At 38.1% G+C, this 16105-nt stretch overlaps 1 protein-coding gene across 4 annotated transcripts in view; it reads left to right on the plus strand.

Moving 5' to 3' along the window:
* Positions 1 to 16105, plus strand: part of tasp1 (taspase, threonine aspartase, 1) — a 147170-nt gene that overhangs the window by 7115 nt on the left and 123950 nt on the right. For all 4 annotated transcript variants that reach the window (XR_009515149.1, XR_009515150.1, XM_059986205.1 and 1 more), the window contains exons 2-5: positions 1826 to 1893; positions 2001 to 2069; positions 9544 to 9664; positions 13182 to 13266. Coding sequence is in view for 2 of the 4 variants with exons in the window: in XM_059986205.1 (XP_059842188.1) it covers positions 1826 to 1893; positions 2001 to 2069; positions 9544 to 9664; positions 13182 to 13266 (343 nt within the window). In the remaining 2 variants the exon portion in view is untranslated. The remainder of the gene's footprint in view (positions 1 to 1825; positions 1894 to 2000; positions 2070 to 9543; positions 9665 to 13181; positions 13267 to 16105) is intronic.

Consider the following 16105-nt stretch of genomic DNA (forward strand, 5'->3'; position numbering starts at 1 on the left):
TAATGACATGTAAACGTAATAATTGTATCTGACTCCATCATTTCCTCTGACAGCAGATTCAGTCACTTCTGTGCATGGGGGGTTGGGGTGGGAGAGGACGAGAACAAACATACCACGGAGACCTCTTTATATCTTATACTTCTCACCTTAAAGCTATGTTCTCATGTCTATCATGCCTCTACCAAAGGGAAAAAGATTTTGATTATCTACAGTACACTATGTACTGTCTCTCATAACCTTAATATAGTTCTTTCAGGTCACTTCTCAATCACCAGAGAAAGCAAGCCCAGCCCATCCAATCTCTCCCCATAATTCATCCTCCAATCCAGCAACATCCTAGTGAATCTCTTGTGTTTTCCCTCTAGCACAACAACATTCTTTTTATCCTGTAGCAACCAAGATTACATACAACATTCCAACTGTATCCTAATCAGTGTTTTGTAAACTTGGACCATAACATTCCAACTCTTATATTCTATGCCACAAGCTATGAAAGCAAGCATGCCTTATGACTTTGCCAACATATTCATTTGGTGTCACTTTTGGAGATCTATTGACGAGGATCCCAAGTTGCTCTGTGCTCACGAAGGCAGATCTCTTAGTACCTTAACGTTTACTGTATATGTACTTTATGCCCAATCATTACATTGCATCTTGTTGGGATTAAGTTCTTTCTGTTTTCCCTCTGATGTATAACCTGTTTCACCCTTGCACAACCTCCTACCAATTTTCATGTCATTTTCAGAATAACTATTCATTCCTCTTGTATTCATATCTAAGTCATTACTGTACAGTGTATCATAACAGCAATTGTCTCAGTACTGATCGTTGTGATATAGCATTAGCCATAGAATTCTAGTCAGAAAAGCATCCTTCCTATCGCTGAGCCAATTTTGGAACCAATCTGCCGGCTTGCCTTGGATCCCAATGACCTTAACAGCCAGTCATGAGGGACCCTGTCAGATGCCTTACTAAAGTCCATATAAACAACATCTGTCTACTTGCCTTGATCAATCTGCTTGGTTATCTCCTCTAAAGAACTCAAATTCATGAGAAAGGATTTCCCCCTCAAAAAGAACTGCTGACTCTCCCTAATCTGTCCTTCTAGTCTTTTGGAATAGTCGATGCAGAACTCTGTCAGGATCCAAGCAGTTGCTGTACCTTTCTTGTTTCTTATGGCATTCTCATATTAATCTCATCCAGCCTTGGAGGCTTATTCGTTAATGTTCTTTTGAGTAAATATTAGAGGTGTCTACTCTCTTTTATATTTAAAAAAAGTCTCCATCTCTTCTGAAAGTGCTAATATGGGAATGGTTTCTTCGGAATTAGTTTTCTTTTGCACTTTATGAAAATAAGTACTTTGCACACTGGAGTCAAGATGGATGGAGAATTCAGATACAGTAATAGTCTGCTAATTCATACAGTGTCTAAGATAGACAAGTTTATCTAAAGACAATGATTATGAAAATGAATCCCAAGTGTCCTAACTTGCTTTGTAACCCTAAAAGGAAGAGGCCAGTTTTCATTTCAGCTAGAACTAGCAAAAATATGGTATAGATTTGATCTTCGCAAAGTAGTATTATACTGGTATTATACCATTAGTATTATACCATTAAGGTGTTTCTTGGAACACATTTCCTTGTCGAATGCTTAGGAAACCAGTTTTTATTTACACTTTGATTCTGGCAAAGTGTGTTATGTAATTTGTTACAATTATTTATTATGTTATTTGCAACTGCAAATGTCAAATTTCATTCTCTTATACTGTCTGAATAATATAATTTGCCTAAATACTAATTACTTACTTAAAATATGATTATTTTAGGAGCGGGTTATCATTCTGAATCAAAAGCAAAGGAGTATAAACAAGTTTGCAAGAAAGCTTGCCAAAAGGTAGGACTATTTTGAAAATTTTCACAAAATGCTGAAAACAGTAGTTCAGCATTGAAATTACTTTAAATATTTAAAGGTATTTCAACGAGAAACTGTTTATGTTTTAGGCAATAGAGAAACTGCAAACAGGTGCCCTTGCTGTTGATGTAGTGGCAGCAGCCCTCATTGAATTAGAGGTAAGAATATGAGCAGATAACATTGCTCGTAGTTCATATTTTTAGCTTTTCAGTATTCCTGTCACGGGTCAGAGAGGAGATCGAATAGAACCCTATGTTCTGTTTTTAAAACTTTTTATATCTTTGCCTCTTATCTATGTAAATAAATTGATCACAATTCTTAAAGTGGAAGAAAGGATCTTGTATTCTATTAGTGTTTATTATGATTAAAAAAGAAATGTTGGAAATTCTTCTACAGGTTATGTGCAGTGAAAAAAGAGAGGCATCCATTTCAAATGGAGATCCTTTTGATCATTAGAAAGAATAATTTGTTTTTATAAACATGCACTACCTTTGTCATTTCAGCTGTTAATTGGAGTTGCAAATTTAGGTTTGGTTTTATTACGTTTCTTTATATTTGGCTTCTATACTGGTTCACATTTAATAGTGTCATAAGGGTGGTTGAACTCTGGTCTGGAATTTAGTTTCATTGATTCCCATTTTAGAAAAGGACTTGTACATGCATATGTGACTTGTGCATTTAGAATATAAAACAGAGAACAAATTCCTGCCTGAGATATCTCAGTTTTATCTGGTTAATTTCATGAACCTTAGATTCTTAACTTGGAATTGTGATTCAGACTGATACATGGACAGGATATTGGGTAGCATTGAGATGATATTCATTGTTAAATCATTTAGCATGAGGTAATGGAATTATTAACTGTCCGCTGGCAAATTAATTTGGATAGTTCCTGGCCAGTTCTAAGATGAATCCATAATCTTGGAAAGTACACCTGACTATTTAAAGGAATAAGAAAAATGCTGAAATTGTTGCCTTTTGGAAAAGTATAGAGGAAACTGCAACTGATATTGGATTATGCTATTCATGACCATGTTCTTCGTATTGACATTGAGAATGTGCTCTAATTTTTACCATCCTGCTGTACAAACACAAAAATTTACACTCTTGATAAAGGATAAGAAGTTGAAGCAGCCAAATTAAAACCTTTTGAATGTGACCATCATACCTATCTATAGCAATCCCAAGCACAAATCCTACAAATGATCAGGCAGCATCTATGGAAATGAATAAACAGTCAATATTTCAGGCTAAGAGCCTTAGTCAGGACTGGAAAGGAAGGGAGAAGAAGCCAGAATAAGAAGGTGGAAGGAGTAGCTGCTAGAAGGTGATAGGTTGAGTGAGGTGGGTGAGGGAAGGGGGATGACGTAAGAAGCTGGGAGGTAATAAGTGGAAAAGGTAAAAGGCTGGAGAAGAAATCTGATAGGAGAGAAGAGTCGATCATGGGAGAAAGGAAAGAAGAAGGGACACCAGGAAGAGGTGATAGGCAAGTGAGGAGAAGAGAAGGAGTGGGAAGGGGGAAATTGAAGAAGAGAGAAGGGGGGAAATTGCTGGAGTAAATTTTAGAATTCAATGTTCATGACATTAAATTGGAGACCACCCAGACAGAATATGAAGTGTTGCTTCTTCAACCTAAGAGTGATCTCATTGTGGCAGCAGAGGAGGCTGGGATCCAACATGTCGGAATGGGAGTGAGATTGGAATTAAAATGATTGGCCCCTGAGAAATTCTACTGTTTACGAATGGAGTGTAGGTGCTCAACAAAGTGGTCCCCTAATCTATGTTGGCTGTCACCAATGCAGAGGAGGCTGTATTGGGAGCACTAGGTGCTGTAGATGTACTCAACAGATTCGCAGGTTAAGTGTTACCACACTGGAAGGACTGTGTGGGGCCTGAATGGAGGTGAGGGAGGAGGTGAATGGCAGAGATAAGTGCTAGGAGGGAGATTAGTGAGGAAGGATGAATGGAGAAGGGAATCATGGCGGAACCAATCTCTATGGAAAGCAGAGAGTGGAGGGCCTGTAAAGATGTGTTTGAAGATAGAGTCTCGTTGAAGATGCCAGATGTTACCAAGAATGTTTTTGCTGGATGTGGAGGATGTCCAGGAAATGGAGGAGATATGGATGAGGGCAGCATCAATGGTGAAGAAAGGAAAACCCCATTCTTTGAAGAAAGAGGAGCTCTCTGATGTCCTGGGAAGTTAAACCTCCTCCTGGGAACAGAGGTGGCAGGAACAAAGGAACTGAGAAAAGGGAATGGCAATGGGTGGGTGGGAAGCAATGTAGTCAAGATAGCTGCGGGAGTCGGTAGTTTATAAAAGATATCAGTTCGCAGTTTGTTTCCAGAGATGAAGACAGAGAGATCAAGAAAAAGAGCGATGCCAGAAATGGATCAAGTGAATTTAAGGGCAAGGTGGAAGTTGGAGGGAAAGTTGATGAAATTGACGAGATTTGCATGGGTGCGTAAAGCAGCACCAGTGCAGTCATCAATGTAACAAAGAAAGAGTTGGAGAATATTACCAGGGAAGGCTTGGAACATAGATTATTCCACATAGCCAACAAAAAAGCAGGCATAGCTGGGACCCATGTGAGTCCCCAAGGCTACCCTTGAGTTGGGAGAAAGTGAGAGGAGCCAAAAGAGAAATTGAGTGTGAGGACCAGTTCTATCAGACCAAGGAAGGGAACTGGTTGCGTCTGTCATTGATAAAGAAGTGGGAAGCTTTAAGGCTTCTTGATGGGTGATAGAAGTGTTTGCGACTGGACCTCCAAGGTGAAAATGAAGCGATCAGGGCCAGGGAATTGAAAATTGTTGAGGAGATGAAGAGAATTGGAAGTGTCATGGATGCAGGTGAAGAGGGATTAAACCAAAGGGGATAAAATGGAGTCCAGGTATGTGGACAAGTGTTCAGTGGGACAGGAGCAGGCAGAAACAATGGACCTACCTGGCCAGTCTTGTTTGTGGATCTTCAGTAGGAGTAGAAATGAGTAGTGCAGGGTAAGGGAACTATGCGGTTGGTGGGAGTGGATGGAAGGTCTTCAGAGTTGATTAGGTTGGTGATGGTGTCAGACACAATGTCCTGATGGTTCTGAGTTGGGGTTCTGAGTGGTAAGTAAGAGGAGATGTCGTAATATTTGCTGCCCACTCTCAGCAAGGTAGACATCAGACCACCGGATTACAACAGCACTTCGTTTGTCCGCAGGCTTGATGTTGAGGTTGGGATTGGTGTGGAGAGAGAGAGAGGAAGGGACCAGAGAGGGTAAGGTTTGAAGAGGAGAGAGGAGTGCTGAAGGCAATTAGAGATGAAAAGATCCAGAGCAGGTAGAAAACCAGAGCAAGGTGTCCAAGAAGAGGAGGAGGGTTGGAGATGGGAGAAGGAGAGTCATCAGTGCTGGGTGGGGAATCCTTGCCAAACAAGTGGTCTTGGACACTGAGGCAATGGAAGAAGAGCTTGGAATTGTGGTGGGCGAAGGGGACAAAGGTATCATCCTCACTGAGCATTCCACCTCAGAGAGGAGAAGGTTGGAGAGATTAGTGGACATGGCAAGTATTAAAGCTGGGATCAGAGGGGTGGAAGAGTTTTGGTCAGAGGAGAGGGGAGGGTTGGGATGTTCAGGGAATGTAAATAGGAGGAAGATGGAGGCTCTGAGAACCCAAGAGGTGACAGTGGAGCCCAGGAGATGTAGGGTTTGGGAGTAGTGGTAAAGGAAGGAGAGCCAGGTGCCCAGTGGCAGTGTGGATGGTCTCAGCCTGGAAGTAGGGGCAGCCGAGGTCGGCACTGGAGCCAGAGTTGGAGACTGCGTAATTTGCAAACAGCAATCCCATTTGCCTGTATTAATTCAATATTCCTCTTTGCCCTGTCCATTCTGATACCACTCCAGAGGTCTTTTAAATGTTTTTAGTGTACCTGCCTCTACCATCTCCTCTAGTTTCAGATGTCTCTAATATCAGAAACAAACACTGGTTATCTACCCGACTATACCTCTCAAAATTTTATATGAAGATTGTTACAGCTGGGGACGGTAATGGGGATAAGCTCCCACTAAATGCTTCCAACGGCGTGTGTCTCAAATAGCCTCTGACAACCAAACCAGCCACTGGCCTTCACCAATGGCTTAGCTACTAAGCCTGGCAGAACTGTTTCTACTGACAGGAGAATGGGCAAAGGTGGGGTTACTGGCACCTTAAAACCAGTCACTTTGGGCAGATGGGGCTTGTCAGCAATGGTTGGCAGCTCATCTGGGAGAAAGAAAACTCTGGTCTCAAACTCACTGCCTTGCATTTTCCCCATTCATGGGGAAAGCTTCGGGAGTAAATCCTCGGGGAAAATCCAGAGCTGAAGTGCCAACTTTTCTTATTTTGTTCCTTGTTTAACTGTCCTTTCCTATCAGATTCCATCATCTGCAGCCGTTTGTTACCTCCACATCACCTCTCTGCTTCATTTGCTATATTCACTCTATCCCTCCTCCTTATGCCTAACACATTTCCCCACCTGTCCAGTTGACAGCGCCTGCTCTACCCCTTCCCATCACCTCCTTATAACCGGCTATCTTTCAAATCAAATGAAGGTTCTCAACCCAATACGTTAACTATTCCCCTCCATAGATTCTGCCAGACCTGCTGAGTTCCTTCATCATCATCATCATCATGTGCCATACTCTGCCAGAGCCTCGGTGACCACTTTCTTCCACTGTGATCTGTCCGCAGTCAAACCTCTTGCATCTCTGGCGTGAGGCTGGTCCACTTCTTGATGTTGTCAATTCAGGTTGTCCTCTCTATGCCTCGGGAGCATCTTCCTTCTACTCTGTCTTCAGGCACAGTGCGTTCCAGTGTGTCATCAGTTCTTGAGATGTGTCCAAAATAACGAAGTTTCCTTTGGATTACAGTTTCCAGAAGTAATGGTTTCATGCCCATCTTTTCCAGGATGAAATTGTTGGATCTCCTTTCAATGTATAATATCCTGAAGATCCGTCTGTATGTCCACATCTCAAATGCTGTCAACTTTTCATCAGCTGCTTTTAGGGTCCATGATTCACAGCCATATAGGGCTACTGGCCAGACAAGACTCTTGAGGAGGCGTATCTTGGTGTCAGTGCTCACAGATCTATCTTTCCAGATGTTCCAGAGTTTGGTAGCGCTTGTGTGTGCCATTGCTAGCCTTCGCCTTATTTCCTTGCTACATTCGTTTGTGTCATTTAGTTCTGCACCAGGGTGTATAAAGGAGTACACTTGTTTGATCTTGTCATTTCCGATGTAGATGTCAGCTTGAATTGCAGTTTTGTTTATCACCATAACTTTGGTCTTTTTGCCATCTATCAGCAATGCAAATTCAGCAGAGACTTGCAACATTATTGAGTCGTGCTTGTAGGTCTTCTTCCGTTGTGGCAAGCAGGGCTGTGTCACCTGCACCTGCATGCAGACATGGTCAAGAGGTTGAGGTGTTGTTCAGAATGGTGATCTAAGTGACTTTGACCATGGAATGGTTGTTGGTGCCAGGCAGGATGCTTTGAGTATCTCAGAAATTACAGATCACCTGGGATTTTCATGCACAGCAGTCTCTAGAGTTTATAGGGAATGGTGCGGGAAAACAAAAAAAAATCCAGTGAGTGGCAGTTCTCTGGGCAAAAATACCTTGTTATGGAGAAAGGTCAGAGGAGAATGGCCAGACCGGTTCAAGCTAACAGGAGGGCGACAGTAACTTAGTTACAACAGTGGTGTGCAGAACATTCCTGAATGCTCAGCATGTTGAACCTTGAAGTGGATGGGTTACAGCGGCAGAAGACCACAAACATACATTCAGTGGCCACTTTATTAGATGCAGGAGGGACATTATTATATGATATAATAATGTACCAGTATGCTCCAATAGTTTGCCTGGGGGTAAGTTTAGAGCAAGAAATGTAGTTCTGAAATATAGAATTGACCATTTAAGTTTTGTTCTAAATTCTCAACGTCTCGGGGTCACTGACATGTCCAACATTTATTGGCCATGGGGTTATAGCAGTTACGGTTACCATGCTATAGGAAGGATATGATTCAACTAGGGAGGGTGTAAAAAAGATTCACTGGAAAGTTGCCTGAACTGGAGGGATTCAGTTATAAGGAGATATTGAATAGCTTGGAAACGTTTTCCCTGGAGATGAAGGAGGCTGAACCGTGACCTTTATAAAGACTTTTAAAATTAGTTGGTAGTCTTTTTGCCCAGGAAAGGACACTTGAAAACTGAAAGATGTAGGTTTAAGATGAAAGGATAAGATTTAAATGGGATCTGAAGGGGACGTTTTTCACACAATAGGTGGTGGTATGTAGAACAAGCTGCCCGAAGAAGTGCAATTACAATGTTAAAAAGACATTTGGGCAGGTACAAGGATAGGAAAGTTTAAAGGCATGGGTCAAACAATGGCAAATGGCTAATATAAGCATCTTAGTCAGTGTGGACAAGTTATGCTGATGGTCCTGTTTCCATGCTGCCTAATTCTCTGAATCTAATTGTCCTTGATAAGGGGTGGTGTGTCACCTTATTGAATGCTGCAGAATTTTGGTATGAGTACTCCCAATATTCTGTTAGATGGGCATTTCCAGGATTTAGATCCAGCAACTAAAAAGGACTGTCAATATATTTGCACATTAGGGTGACATCTGACTTGGAGGTTGAGGCAAAGATGAATTCCTTCCTGGGGAAAGGTATGCATCTCTGGAATTATTACTGAAGAAAGATGTGAAGGCTGTCATTGAATATATTCTGGGCTGCAGTGGTTTTTTGAACAAAGGAAATTGAGGATTATGAGATAAAAGCAATGATAGAAATATTTAGCTCATGAAACCACATAGATTTAAGTTACAGAGAGTGGCTGTTGGAGAGAACACGGGATATGTTCATTACACCATACAGACCAAATTTGTTAAAGTAACAATTATGTTTAAGATAAAATTGGCATAATTTATACGGAAATCAGATGAAACACAAGAAATATATACAAACTGCATCCACACCTTCAGCAGGGGTGGGGAAGGGGCATAGTGTGTGGTGGGGTGGAGTGATTGGTTTACCTGAAATTGTAAACTTATATCATGTTTTGATGGTGGTAATTGAAGCTTATTGGAATATGATGTGCTTTAGTTGAGCTTCCGCCAGGCATCATTGGAGTAATGTAGGAGGCTAAAGACATAGAGGTCACAGTGGAATGGAGCATTACATGCTAAGTGAATGGATATTCAGCATTGTCTGTGTGGCTTGAAAGGAGGTGTTCTGTAGAGTGATTATTTGGTCTGCGTTTAATTCTTCCACTGCACAAGATACTGCATTGTGAATACTAGATGCAGTACAACTAATTTAAGAGAAGTGAATTACTGCTTTACCTGTGTTGCATAGGAAAGTTCTGCGAGGTAAATGACAGGAAAGTGGAGACAAGTGCTAGATCACACATCATCTTTTTGAGTGGAGGAGCCGGCTTATTCATGAGGTGCTTCTGTTCTTGTATGAAAGATTTCAGTAATAATAGATAGTGAAGGAAGTACTCTCTCCCAAAGTTTTATTTCAGATCTTCTGAATTGTTGGTCTGTAAAATTGGAGAATGGGGAAATAATTTATTTCTTCTTTAGTATGTGTAATTACATCAAATTTTGCCTCTTTAGGACTCTCCCTTCACTAATGCAGGAATGGGTTCCAATTTAAATCTCTCAGGAGATATAGAGTGTGATGCCAGTACAATGGATGGAAAAACTTTGAATTTTGGAGCTGTTGGAGCACTCAGGGGTATGTACATTATGATTTTGAAAAAATAGTAGATGGATTAAAGAACAAAATGTTACGCAGTACCTATCATATTACATTTCCTTTATTGTCTTTGAATGCGGGAAAAGTTTGATTATTGAACAAATTTAATTCAGTTGGTAGCATCCATATATTCGATGCCATATGTTTTAAGGAGTATTTGATAGAATAGTACTAGATGAAAGGAGGCCATTTGACCTACTATGTTCTTACCAATATTTCAGTTAAATGTGTAATTAGTCCCAGTCATCTGCCCTTTTACCATTGCTAACTATATGTTTTCCTTTCAAGTATTTATGTAGTTGAGTGTTTCTACCATTTCAGACAGTGCATTCTCATTGCAACACAGCATAATTCATATTTCATTGTCACCTTAGCTCTTTTGCCTCTGTTTACTTCATCATTCTGGATCAATAATTATCAATCAATAATTCTTTTATCAAACCTATCTGTCGTTTTTCACACTTCTACTGAATATTCTCCTGGTCTCTGCTTTAAGAATTATAACACAACTTTTTAAACCTCTCCATATACTTTCTTGTCTTTAGTTTTGTTCTAATAAAATATAAAATGCCATGTTGCTAGAAATATAAATCATAAACGGAAAATGTTGGCAATAATTGTTTTTATTGGTTTTTCTATTATCACAGCTAGGTTTGTTGGGCAGTGTATAAGTGTAGGTCATGTGGATATTTTTGGGCTAAGGTCTTATCGGATGATTTTAGTCATTTGCTTACACCATTTTTCATGATAAGTTTTTAGGTGTATCTACATGATAATAAATTCACTTTGCAGATGATGGCACGATTATACTTCCTATAGATTGAAGTACAGGTTTCCCCCACTATCCGAAGGTAAAGCATTCCTATGAAACTGTTTGTAAGCTGAAATGTCGTAAAGCAAAGAAGCAATTACCATTAATTTATATGGGGAAAATGTTTTGAGCGTTCCCAGACCCAAAAAATAATCTACCAAATCAAACCAAGTAACACATAAAACCTAAAATAACACAAACATATAGAAAAAGCAGGAATGATATGATAAATACACAGCTTATAAAAAATAGAAATATTGTTTGTACGGTGCAGTTTCACTTATCAAAATCGGGAAGACAGCGAGCAAAGATCAACGTGGAGAAAGAAAATTAGCACGTACACGCCTATGCACGTACACACATACGTACGTACATGCATGTGCGCATGACTGCCCGCACAAGGCTTCACGGTCATGGTAGTCTTTCTCAGGGTAACACACATATAAAGCGGGCGTCTTTTTTTCGTAAAAGCGAAAATCCTCTTTGGTTGGCGAAAACAGGTACTAATGTAGGTCTTTCATAACAGCAAACATTCGAAAAGCGGGCCCACCTATAGTCCAGTCTTAATTTTCCCACCAAGGTAGCACAGCCATTGTGGAATGAGTTAGTTCAATGGCTGCAGTTTTCAGTCTTCTTCAATTGAAAATTTAAAGTGATTAAATGATAAACATTACTAAGTATACTTGCTTCAGTGTTTCATGTGTAAAGTTTATTTTATGATTGATTCTTCGCAAGAAATTGCAGAAAATTGAATTAGAGGGTAAATAAATGTATTTTTTTCTGATTTCTGTGAATGTTTTTTTAATTTTTTTAGTATTATGAACACAAAATGGTTCATAGTAAGAATTATGGGCCATTTATCTTAAGTTTTGAGGAGTTCTGGTGAAGTCAATGTCAGTGGACTTTTCAATGGTTAACGAGTTTTGAATTGATGAAATTAATTAACTGACAGTTCCTTAAGGGGAAAAAAAAGTCTAGGGAAAATCTTGCAGCTTCCAGAGAATGTCCAGTGACACCAAGAAAAAATTATGATGAAGACTTGGCAATGGGGCATTTAAACTTCAAACTTAAAAAGAAATAATCTTAATAATCTTTCACTTTCTTTCTTCACCCCATTACACAAATATGGTATTCATTTCCGTCATGAAACATTTGAAAGAAAACTAGTTGTTTTTGACATTTTTGATGCTTGCAATGAACTACTTAACATAACACACAACAATAATGTCATTAGGTTTGCTTGGATGAAATTTGATTCAGATCCTCTTTGTACTTGTACAAATACAGAGTACACAATTGTCAGCAGTGTCATGAATTTCAACCACAAGTAAATCTGATCATACATCAGATGGCCATGTCACGATTTAATCATCCTGTTTTGTAACTATTAGAAAAATAGTACACCACAGCTGGTAACCATGTGTTTTATTTGTTTTTTTGGAGAATGGAGCACATTTTTTTAAATAGCATTGCCCAACTCACCAAGACATTACATCAAACTTCATTGTATGTTGTCCATAGAGCAAAGAATCACATTTTGATTTTGTAAGATGTTTGGATTTTGAATATTGGTAGATTTAGAACCATTTATTATTTATGTCATTAAATCCTTCAACCTTTGTACTAATATCATTCAATAATTAAATTGTTCTGAAATTTTGATCAGGACAAGGCCATTCAGTTGACAGTTTGAAATTACTTCCAAACATTGCATAGCATTATTTTCTTGTAACCCTATCTTACCATTTGAACAGAAAATCATCCAATCACTTTAATACTGCCATTATTTACAGTCCTGCCCTATTATAAATGTTGCCACTTTATTTTGTTTTTACTTTGCTACAGTAATTTAAAGATGTCACATAATTAAATCAAAGCAGAGGAGCAGTCAGGACCTAAATAGTAATGGTATTGTTTTGACTCGTGCAAGCCATACAATTTTTTCATTTTTGAATTAGTATACCTTAAGGCTGAGCAGTCAATCAGTTGTCAGACCAATATCAATACAATTGCACCGATGAAAGATGGGTCTCATCTGAAACGGTGATCTCCACATTTCCACCAACAGATTTTTGCTCCAGATTAAGATATCTGTAGTCTTTTGTGCCTTTTCAGTGTGCTAATTGGTCAATTAACAATACCCATTTAACATTTGTCATGAGCAAATTTAGTTGTTTCTGAAATTCTGCTTCATTCAAATTGATACCTTCACGGAAGTGTAGGTGAGCATTTTAAATGAGTAGGAAGAAATGAACCTTAGCCTAACCTTCATTCTGTGGTAGGAGACCGATGCTCCTTTAGTCTGTCATCCTGTATATAACTTGGTACATTCTCTGTAAGTACTTGCAATTTGAAAAAAAAACAAATTAAGGTTTTAAAACAGCTGCAGAAGCAAAATGAGAGTTAATCTTAAGATTTTCTTGGAAAAGGGTTTTCACTTTTTAGTCATAGAATTAGTGGAATCCTGAGTTAATTCTCAATCCATTGATAACATTTCTAAGGGTAATTGAAAAGGACACCACAAGAAGAAAGATTTGCCAAAAGTTTATAAATGTATGTTCCAAAGTTTTATATTGACAAGTATTTTTTGTAATAGAAAAAGAACGGAAGTGGCTAAGATATAAAATACTGTATTGATTTTTTTGTGAGGTCAACTGCATTAAAAATATCCAATTTCCCTTTTAGGGATCAAGAATCCAATCTTAGTTGCAAATAAACTGTTAAATGAAGCACAGAAGGGGAAGCTCTCTGCTGGCAGAATTCCTCCTTGGTAAATTTTCCCCCATTATTGTGTCTTGGGCTTTTAATGTATAGTTTCTGTGAAATACATTATGTTTTTACAAGTAAAATAAGATTTTTTTGTGTAGTGGTTCATGTATTTTATTTATTTACAAATGTGAACAGTAGAATTATACTTGATCGCTGCTTGTTTTTTAGTTAGCACCTGGCAGTTTTACAGTATTTGTGAAAAATATTTAGAAAAACTATTTCATACTATCAAATGAAAGCTTTAGAGATCTTTCTTCTTTCTCATTCAAGACCAACTACACTAAGAAAAATGAGAATTTTTCCATAACATCTTTGAAGCTTTGAAATAACCCTGAGCAAACCACAATGTAAATGTAGTTAATTTTGAATTGCTATTAAAATTCCTCTTGGCACATGTGCAAATAAAAATCCCTTCTGTTGCAGTCCAAGCTGAAGTTTGTGGGGGTCCATTTCATGCTGTTTTGCGTGCATTTTTCTGAGCAATAACATTTCTAGCCTTGTGTGTTTTCATTTTCCCTGTCCCTGAAATCCAAAATGTAAACATCTTGTTGCTTTAGTGTTCCATGACAGTTGTAACTGAATGAAAATGGTACTTAAGTGAAGAAATTTGATGCAAAATTGAGCCACCTATTAGCAATTTTCTGCCAATTAATTAATAAGGAAATGAACAGTAGACAAAGAAATAGTACGTAAATTTTTTTAATATCAATCATTCGCAACTAACAAAAAGAGCTGATATTAAAATGAACTTTCTAGTATAATGCATACAATTTCTGAAAGCAACATTAAACTTAAGGAGTTGAAAAGATTCCATGAATGCATCTATCTCAAGGTATCAAAAATTTGAAGCTTGATTTTTTTTTGGATTTTTAAGCTCAATCAAAGTAGTAGAATTGTGGAATACAGAACTACCACTGTATACATTGCAAGGAAACACAGATTATAACAGTGCTGCCCTGAACCGAAAGAAAAGCTTTCTTTCTCTATTTCCCTTTATCTCTTTATTCTGTCTCTTCCTTTAGTCTCTGTATTCTAGACCTACTGTATTTGCTCTTGCTTTCCACTGGTTCCTCGCAGGTTGGCTTGCCATAATTTGTTTTTTGGATGACTTAAGAGTGAAAGGTGAAATAGAACAAGTAATGAAACTGCAGAAGCCACTTTTTTTTATTTACTTTTGGTCCTTTAATATTTTTTTGTGAATGTTAAGAAAATTCATCTAAAGAAAGCTTTAGTGACACCAGCAATTACTGAATTTCCAAATGTAACTGAATCTTTACAGGAAACTATAAATTATTCTTTTGTCCATTCCAAAGTAATGTGTTTGTTGCATCTCAGAATCAGAATCAGGTTTATTATCACTGGCATGTGACATGAAATTTGTTAACTTAGCAGCAGCAATTCAATGCAATCATAATCTAGCAGAGATGAGTCCTATAGCAATTGATCCGAAGTTCCCCCAGCTCCCCCGTAACATAAAAAAGTATATATAAGAAAGGAAAAAATAATATCACTACTCTCGATTAATATTTCTCAAATTTTTACCTTTCTCCCCCTGTATCTTATAATTAAGAATATATTTAAATATTCTTCTGTCCTTAAACATCCATTAACTCCATTCACTGTCCCTGTCTTCATCTTTAATCCGTTTCACTTTTAAATCTTTGGCTGTGGTTAGCGAATATTTGGGAGTTCTTGTGCAAATTCTCCCGCATCCCGATAATCAGTAAAAAATCCTCTTTTTCTGTGATCCAAAAAAATTATCAGGGTTGCCGGGTGGTGCAATTTAAATTTATAACCTTTTTCCCATAAAACTTTTCGCTGGGTTAAATTCCTTCTTTCTCTTCAAAAGGTCATAACTTATATCAGGATAGAAAAGAACTATTTTCCCTTCTATCATCAATGGCCCATTTCTCTTTCTGGCACGTTGGGCAGCTGCCTTCAGGATCTTTTTTTTTATCTTGATATCTTAAGCATTTTATCAAGATTGATCGTGGGTTTTGATCAACTTGAGGTCTTGGTCTTAAGGCTCTGTGAGCCCTTTCAATTTCAATTAACTGGGTTCCTTCTTCCATTTCCAAAATTTCCGGTATCCATTTTTGAAAAAAACTTATTGGATCCTCTACCTGTATACCTTCTTTAAGTCCAACAATCTTAATATTATTTCGTCTGCTAAAATTTTCAAGTACATCCACTTTTACCAACAACTGTTTTCTTTCTGATGTCCAGGCAGAAATATTATCTTCCATTTTATTCACTCTATCAGTGGTGTCTCCAGTTGTTTCTTCGAAGTTTTTAATTTTCTTGTCCATTTTGTCCTGTATTTTCATCATTTTATCAAACATAATCTTCATATTGTTAATATCTTTTTTATTACTTTTAATGCTTTTAATTTAAGCATTATTTGCACCAAAGTTTTTTTTTATGTCTCCAATCTCTTCCTGTTGCTCTTCTTTGTTTGTCTCTTCCACCTCATGTTCACTTTCATTTTCAGTTCTGATTATAGCTGGGATTTGTAGTTTGGGTTGCTCGTGTTTGCGCATGCCCTTTCCTTCACGCATGTGCAACTCCTGTTGCTCTTTTTTTTTTGGAAATGGTTGATGTTGCCGTAGTTTCCTGTTCTGTATCGCCGGAGGTAAATTGCACTTGAGCCCGAGGCTCTTTCATTCTTGACCTTGATTCTTTTCCAACTTGTGTTGTCTTCAAAGTAGTAGTTTTCTTCTGCTTCTGTTTAGGAGGCATATCTTAAGACAATCCTGAGTAGTTTATAAGTGATTTTTAAAAGGTATTTACTAACTTTTCTTCACTTAAACATTATTTTACTGTTTTTTTACGGGAAAGCT

The sequence above is a fragment of the Hypanus sabinus genome, chromosome 12 (assembly GCF_030144855.1).
Source record: "Hypanus sabinus isolate sHypSab1 chromosome 12, sHypSab1.hap1, whole genome shotgun sequence".
NCBI lineage: Eukaryota > Metazoa > Chordata > Chondrichthyes > Myliobatiformes > Dasyatidae > Hypanus > Hypanus sabinus.